Below are 8,686 nucleotides of genomic sequence, written 5' to 3'. Positions count from 1 at the left end.
AACTGTACTCATCCAGAGTGAGCAAAAGGGCTGGCAGAATCACATTCAGCACACTCCCTCTTTGAACTGTTGTCATCTGGTCGACGCTACAGAGCACTGAGCACCAGAACGGCCAGACACAGGAACAGTTTCTTCCCTCAGGCAATCCATCTCATGAACACTTGACAATAACCGTGGGACACACACTATTTATTCACTCATACACTTATTTATCTAACACACATACTCAGTCTACACCTCAAATTTGCACATAATATACCTGTACATACACAACTGTCTACTGTAATATACCTGCACATACAATTGTCAATTTATATATTGTTATTCCTTATTTACTTGTTCTATTTTTAATTGTTTTTATTCTTTTATTATCTGTGTTTTTTGTTCTGTCACTATCATTCTGTTACACTGTGGAAGCTTGTGTCACGAAAACTAATTCCTCATATGTGTAAACATACCTGGCAATAAAGCTCATTCTGATTCTAAAGTGATTATTACATTTTGAATATGGATATTTTTCTTACAAAAACGCATCGATTCGCTACAGGAGGCCTTTATTCACCCCCCGGAGCCATGTGAGACGCTTTTTTTTTATGGATGGGCGATTTTTATTAAGTTCTGTTGGACAGAAGCAATGCAACACCCGCTGAGTGCCATGAAACGACTTGAAAGATCAAAGACAATTTTTAATATAACTCTGACTGGATTCGTCTGAAAGAAGAAAGTCATATACACCTAGGATGACTTGAGGGTGAGTAAAACGCAGCCTAATTTACATTTTTGGGTGAACTAACCCTTTAAGTCGCTGGGGCAAAAATCATTAGAATATTAAGTAAAGATCATGTTCCATGAAGATATTTTGTAAATTTCCTACCGTAAATATATAAACTTAATTTTTGATTAGTAATATGCATTGCTAAGGACTTCATTTGAGCAACTTTAAAGATGATTTTCTCAATATTTAGATTTGTTTGCACCCTCAGATTCCAGATTTTCAAATAGATTTATCTCAGTCAAATATTGTCCGATCCTAACAAACCATACATCAATGGAAAGGTCATTTATTCAGCTTTCAGATGATGTATAAATCTCAATTTCACAAAATTAAGTCTGGTTTTGTGGTCCAGGGTCACAGTTTAAGTAAGACCGTACTTTGCTGTTTGGTGATCATTCAACATCAAACCACCATTTCTGTATCAATGTGTCGGTGGTCAATAGATGCAGATTATAAAGTGTTTTGGGTTTCTTCTTACCACATAAGAGCAGAAAATAATGTTAAAAAAAGTTATATAGTTGTATTCTTTATGGGTGAGGACTTGAATGGAGTAATAATGCCTGATAATAAAGGATTTCATCAGTAAATTTATAGTATAACAAACTCTGTTATACTGGATAGCGAATTTTGCAATTATTTTGAAAATAAAATTTTCTAAATAAATGCAATCAGTGACGATATGTTAAAAACTTCTAAATGATTTTAAAATATTTAACATGTATGCAGTCAATGAAAGACAGAAACTGTATTAAATGTAATCCTGCATTTTAGCAGTGTAAATGCAGATCTACAGTGGGTATACGCTTTGCGAGTATCTACAGTATTTGTGTTTGCTTCCAGATGATTCACTGATTACCAAACGTGGATTCTTGACACCAAGTTTGCTACGAGAACACGTCATCAAACTCTGGGAGAAAGAAGGTAAGATTGGTTGAGTTTGATTCCCATTTTCTTTCTAGATTTCGTAATGCAAACAAAAGGTTTTTTAAATGTATCATTTTGATTCTCTAGGTTTCTTCCTGAAGCATCTGTTCTCAGGGTTTGACATGAACAACTCCGAGAAAGGCTTCAGTCCTGAAGTTTTCTTTTTGGAGTTGCTTGTGGTTCCTCCATGCAGGTAAGTTTATAACTGTATGTACAATGTCCTGTACACAACAACCTGTTAGACATTACTCTGAGATGATTATGTAGTTTCCTGTTTTTACAGAGAGATATTTGACTGAATGAGTTGTGTGTGTGTGTGTGTGTGTGTGTGTGTGTGTACAGAATGGTTGTACCCTATTAATTTGGCACATAGATGTTAATTAAATGTAGAAATTCATTAAAATGTGAAAAAAAAGAATGGGTAACAGGATTGCAAATTTACCACAAATTGAGCTGTTACTCAGTAGGGGGTAGTTTGGACTAAATGTTGGTTTGTAGAAAAATTATATGGTAAAATTTTTGGAATGCAAATAATATATGCATAATTCTGTCAATAACTTTGGTACCAAGGTTGAATGACAAATACAGTCAACACAAACCAATTTATAAAAACGAAGACAATTTGACCATTTATTTCAACTTCCCAAGTTGTAGACAGGGTCCAAAAAATGTTACTCCCTAAAGTATACATTTTATTGAATGTTTCTGTGTTTAACAGGGGAAATCCATAAAATCATGTGCATTTTGAGGAAGTACATTGTAAATCGTTTTACGTAAATGATCAAAAATCTATTTTCAGGAAATTGAGGAAATATTGTGTTTTGTTGATTTAATTTGAGCAGTTGTATGTGTATATTTTTTAATGATAGTATAGTAAATCAGTTGCGATTTCCTTCCCATTTCAAATCCATCCATTTATTTGCGCCTCTCTTATGAGAAGTGCCATGTGTGTTCATGATCTGTCATTTCTTCAGTCCAGTGAATCTACAGAGATCAGTCAGATAGATCAGACCTTCTTAACGGGAATCCAAGGGCTGACTCTCACAGACAAGCTCTATAACATGTGGATCCGCCTGCAGAGTCACGTCAACATAGTGTTTGACAGCGACATGGACAAACTGATGACTGAGAAGTTCCCAGGCATCCGTCAGGTCAGTGTGTGACAGATCTCAAGGTCAGAATCCATTATGAACTAAAATAGGTTTTGAAGTGTTTGTCTCTTTCGAATGTGTCTCTCAGCTCTTGGAGAAGAAAGAGGGTTTGTTCAGGAAACACATGATGGGAAAGCGTGTGGATTACGCTGCACGCTCAGTCATTTGTCCTGATATGTACATCGGAACCAATGAGATTGGAATACCAATGGTGAGACTGGATTTTTACCTTTTGATAGTGTTTTTGATAGTGTTTGGGCTGACTGTTCGTTATTCTGCTTATTGAACAGCTACTTATCAAATAAAGAAATACATGGACATGACATATTCACCAAACAATACATAATAAAGTCCAGTAGCTGTAGTAACTCTCTCTGTACTTGCTTTAATATGGAAAGAGAGCGATTTCAGAGTTATACGAGAGGCATGAAAGTAGCGTTCATATGTTTTCATTGTTAGCAGTGAAATATCCAGTTTAGCAGCCATTGTACAAAAGTGTTTAATACTGATTTTGGTGTTTTTTTTTTTTTAAGTCGTTTGATATGGTTCCTCTAGGTTTTTGCTACCAAGTTGACGTACCCACAGCCGGTGACACCCTGGAACGTGAAGGAACTCCGGCAGGCAGTGCTGAATGGACCCAGCATCCACCCTGGAGCCTCCATGGTCATTAATGAAGACGGTTCCCGAACCATCCTCAGCAGCAGCAACCTGACCCAGAGAGAAGCCGTGGCCAAACAGCTCCTGACCCCCAGCACCGGCCAGCACAGGATACCCATGAAGATTGTGAGTCAGTTATCTTGACAAAGATGCACTGCTATTTGGGTAGATTTTGTATAATATTATAACATCTAGTTTCATGAGCCATACTGTTAGATAGCTAGTCTACGCACACTATAAGATCAGTTTTATCCTATATTAATAATTGAATGTTGCTTCTAGGGGTGTGTAATATTGACAAAAATGATACCTCGATGTTGGATAGCCGACTCACAAAGTTTTTCATATTCTTCATATTCAGTGCAGCAGTTAGTTCATAGCAGTGATTTTTTCAGTAAGGGGTGATATTTTCCACCTTAAATTGATTTCCTGGGACATTTTACTTCTATAAGATCAGTTTTTTCTAAACATATTAGATGTATGCATCAGTGTTTGTCACCTTCTTACATTTAATCAAAATTCAATTAGAATAATCAGACAAAGTGTAAATGTATTTACATTGCAATTAGCCAATTACAATTGCATAAATCATGCTATGAGATTTGTTTTAAAAATAATATTTTGAATATTTAAAATATGAAATGATTTTGAATGAAATTATACTTTAAATATGAAACTAAAACTGTCAGTTGGTGGAGGTGAGTCATTGAGTCAATTATTCACCCAATTTGTTCAGACTGATTCATTCAGGAATAAAGCAATGATTGCTGAATGATTGATTTGTTAAAAAATGATGATTGATACAGGAATGAAATGTGTGTTACACAAAAGTTCTGCTGTGGATTGGAACTGTTTGTGTTGGTGAAATAGAGCAAAAACAGACAATATGGACAATTTTGTCTAAATATGAACTTGTTGTTTATTACTGAACTGTTGTGTAAAATCAGTATCACATTTGCAAGTATGCTGCTATTCGGGAAAATGGCACACTTGCTTGTGTGATATTGATTACCTGTATTGAAAGGTATGTATTTTGTAGAAATATAAAAAGGGGGTCATCCTTACTATATTTTATTAGGCTACACCACGCATTGAACGCCTGCACTATCAGTTTGTGTTTGGTTTTTGTGAAGTGAGTGACATCATAATATCAGCATTCACATTGTTGAAACAACAGTTACGATGCATAGTCAACATATTACACAGCTCCTATCTGCTTCACATTCTACTGTAAATACACTGTGAAAATATTAATATAGTAGTTTTGAATCAAGTGTACCGTAAATGCAATGTCAACATTAACATTTTTTTTTATTATTTGTTGATTCAGTCCATTGACAATTGCTTCTCTTTTGTAGGTAAATCGGCACATCATTAATGGGGATGTGCTGCTGTTAAACCGTCAGCCCACTCTCCACAGACCATCAATTCAGGCCCACTGTGCTCGCATCCTGCCCGGAGAGAAAGTGCTCAGACTACATTATGCCAACTGTAAGGCCTACAACGCTGACTTTGATGGTGACGAGATGAACGCTCACTTCCCTCAGAGTGAGCTGGGCAGAGCTGAGGCCTACACGCTAGTGAGCACAGACCAGCAGTACTTAGTGCCTAAAGTGAGACTTCATCTAGAAAAATGAAACAACTTAAATATGAATTGTCTTTCATTTTGGAAAACACTTCACTGGTCTCTGCTCCTTCTGTAGGATGGGAAGCCATTGGCCGGCCTGATTCAGGACCACATGGTGTCTGGCGCCAGCATGACCATCCGTGGCTGTTTTTTCACACGGGATCAGTACACTGCACTAGTCTACAGAGGCCTGACAGACAAGATTGGCAGAGTGAAGCTCCTGCCTCCCGCGCTCTTTAAACCTGTGCCTCTCTGGACAGGAAAGCAGGTAATCTAGTTATCTTAATGCGTGTGTGATCTGTATTGTCATCAGATATGTTTATGCATGAGTTCAGCCTGCAGTGTACCCCGATTGCATTCTCACAGATACCTTCCAGATGCCCAAAAACAAAACAAAAGTTGAGCATGAATACCACATTTTTGCTGCATTTTCAAGGTGGTGTCGACCCTTTTGCTGAATGTCATCCCAGAAAACAGCATCCCTTTAAACTTGATGGGAAAAGCAAAGATTCCCAGTAAAGCCTGGGTGAAGGAACCTCCCAGAGCGGTTCCAGGATACAAGCCGGAAACTATGTGTGAATCTCAGGTAATCAAGGAATATACTCTATAATAGTGCTATTACAGCGCACTAGTGTTCATTTCTTTAACATGAACTGTGATGAAAAATATTTGTAACTTTTTGTATGACTAAGACTAGACAAAGATGAGACAATCAATAAACGCAAACTATGACTATATCAACATGCAATATAATTAATGAAAAAGAGGAGACTAAAATGTAGTTTATAAAATAGAGGAGAAAAATATAGACCTCCATGGGGTTCTAGATGTCAAGAGTTTAAATGTAATTTGGAGTTTTGTGATCTCCAGAGAGATGTGCTGCTCCGATTAAATTGTAATAGAGCCAGTCTGTGTTCCTTCATACGGATTGTTTGCGCTGTTTTCTGTGCTAATCTGCCATCAAACCTTCTGACTGGCGAACTGTACAATCCCTGCCAAACCTGAGACTCAAACCCAAGTCAGACTCTCTAACCATTAGGCCACGACTGCTCCTTTATTTGTGGTTATTGGTGAAATTGCAATTAATTCTGATGACATTTCTCAAATGACAACAAAATTTAATTATAGTTTTGAGCAAATAATTGTTATTTATAAATGTAACCACAAACAGGCACGGCGCCAGAATTTTTTCTCTACCAGTGCTAAGAGGGGGCTAGACCAATATGTGGGGGTGCTAAGAAAATAAATGATATTGATGACGTCAGAGTTACTTCATAAAGAAATGGGGCTAAACCGGGGCTATTACAAATTCTGACGGGGCTATAGCCCCTTCTAGCCCCGGTGTAGCGCCGTCACTGAACCACAAGTTTTCAAATTCCCAGACTTTTAGACAACAAAAACTTGACCAAAAAAAAAAGGATAGGTTGACTAAATATGATTAAAAAATTTAACACAGGGCTGAGACTAAATTTAGAAACTGCTCGGAAAAATTAACATGAGAGTACATACACCCTGCTTCAGTTTTTACAAAGTTAAAAAAAAAATCTGTCAGCTCTGTCGCAGTAGTAGCACATGTAGTCATTACACAATGAAGTTATGGAGCTCACGCAGGGACGCATTTAATAAAATCTATCTTGTGTAAGAAAGATTATCATGATTGTTCCTGTTGGGTATCATTTGGGGTTTTTTTCTCGATACCGGTGCCAAATCGATACTTCTAAAACGGTTCTGGTGCCTGAACCGATACTTATTTTAAAAAAAAATACAATAAAATAAATAAAAATTCCCCCAAAAATAATGGATTGGCCATTAGCACTATAAACACATGATGTCTGTTTCATTCATACTGGATGCCAGAGGGCGCCCTCGCACAGAAAATCCACATATCCAGTAGGGGTGCTCCAATCAGGATTTTTGAGGCCGATCACAGAAAGCAGTATCTACCGATACAGATCTTTTTAAAGCCTTCTTTTTTTATAATTTATAACTATGTATAGTGTGATACTCCAATCAGGATTTTTAGACATTTATTCAGGGCCTGAATTTCATTTTTGAAAATGGGGGGAATTCCCCTCTTATGTGACTCTTGTGAGAGGAGAAGCAGCACGGACTGTGCTTTCACACAAGAGTCTGCTACTGATCCGTGGCTGTGTACCACAAACACAACATTTATCCATTATTTTGATTTCAAATCCAAACATTGTCACTGAAATGCTTTTTCAGCATTGCAATTCTTTTTTTTTACACAGTACAGTAATACAATCTTTCACAGACATGTTTAAACACAATAAATATAAGCAACACATTATTCAATGCTTTTTACTTTTGCATTTACTTCTAGATTAATATATAAAGTTGCTCAAGCAATTGGCAAAACATTTAAAGAGGTCATATGATGTTGCTTAAAAGAACATTATTTGGTGTAATGAAATGTTTATGCGGTTTAAAACACATTATTTTCCACATACTGTACATTATTGTTTCTCCTCTATGCCCCGCCTTTCTGAAACGCGTCGATTTTTACAAAGCTCATCGGTCTGAAAAGCGAGGTGTGCTGTGATTGGCCAGCTATCCAGTGCGTTGTGATTGGCTGAATACCTCAAGCGTGAGACGGAAATGTTACGCCCCTCACCATACTGTTGATGATGCCGGCTGGAGAGAAGAGACAGAAACATGAAAACCCATTATAAACGAGGCATTTGTTGCATCCAGTGGGCAACAATACTACAGCGAGAATAAAAGTTACGCCTTTCTTTTCGTGAACATTTGGGCGGCGTTATGCAAATCTTCCCACACAGTGACGTAGATATGTGGGGGCGTGTTAGAACAAGACGTTTTAGGTAGGCGTGGCTGAATCTTAACTTTTATAAAGAATATCTTTTTGGATTTGAGACTTTAGTCTTTTGCAACTTTACAGATCTTCTTTATGCAACAAGAGCTTGTAACACTCCAAAGAGAAAGGAAAAATTTTAATTGCATCATATGACCCCTTTAAACTACTTTTCTTACGTTATCACAAACTTACCATTGACAGAAATAGTCAGCTCTATTGCCTTTCCTTTTGCGTTTAAATCTTTATTACAAGAAATCCTGCGGTTCATAAAGAACTTTGTTTTCCTTCCTCCACGAGTGCCATCTATTATTGCCTTGTTTATCTACAAGTGCTCTTTCCCTTTAAACCTAGCCAAAAAGCCATATGTGTTGACTGTGAAACACAGTAGACTTTAATAATTTGTATTTATGGTGTAATTATTACTACATTTTCATGTCGATCCATGTTTGTATTTACTGAAAACAATTCTTTAATGCAGCGCTTGCAGCGCAGCAAACACTTGGTGCGGAAAAGATCTCTGCACTGCTGCAGACGCACCGCTCCTGAACGCACTGCCGCACCGCAACCGTATGTGGTGAACGCTTTAATCCATTAACATGAGCGCGGAAAAAATACGCACCACGTATGCACTGCAACCGGAGTAATGTGAACCTGGCTTTATGTGAGCGCGCGAGCGCTGAATGGTTAAACACTGGCAAGAATTAAAAAGTAATGCAATT

General features: G+C 37.4%; 1 protein-coding gene across 1 annotated transcript in view; it reads left to right on the top strand.

Annotated features, from left to right (window-relative positions):
* Window positions 1–1,304: 1,304 nt before the first annotated feature.
* LOC107576415 (DNA-directed RNA polymerase I subunit RPA1-like) overlaps window positions 1,305–8,686 on the top strand; it is a 15,978-nt gene continuing 8,596 nt past the window's right edge. The window contains exons 1-10 of the mRNA XM_016262596.1: window positions 1,305–1,308; window positions 1,616–1,696; window positions 1,787–1,892; window positions 2,499–2,517; window positions 2,674–2,850; window positions 2,939–3,061; window positions 3,406–3,633; window positions 4,866–5,120; window positions 5,211–5,402; window positions 5,571–5,720. Of these exons, the coding sequence (XP_016118082.1) occupies window positions 1,305–1,308; window positions 1,616–1,696; window positions 1,787–1,892; window positions 2,499–2,517; window positions 2,674–2,850; window positions 2,939–3,061; window positions 3,406–3,633; window positions 4,866–5,120; window positions 5,211–5,402; window positions 5,571–5,720 (1,335 nt within the window). The remainder of the gene's footprint in view (window positions 1,309–1,615; window positions 1,697–1,786; window positions 1,893–2,498; window positions 2,518–2,673; window positions 2,851–2,938; window positions 3,062–3,405; window positions 3,634–4,865; window positions 5,121–5,210; window positions 5,403–5,570; window positions 5,721–8,686) is intronic.

The sequence above is a fragment of the Sinocyclocheilus grahami genome, unplaced genomic scaffold (assembly GCF_001515645.1).
Source record: "Sinocyclocheilus grahami isolate Dianchi unplaced genomic scaffold, SAMN03320097.WGS_v1.1 scaffold3648.1, whole genome shotgun sequence".
Taxonomy (NCBI): domain Eukaryota; kingdom Metazoa; phylum Chordata; class Actinopteri; order Cypriniformes; family Cyprinidae; genus Sinocyclocheilus; species Sinocyclocheilus grahami.
This window is presented reverse-complemented; position numbering and strand designations above follow the sequence as displayed.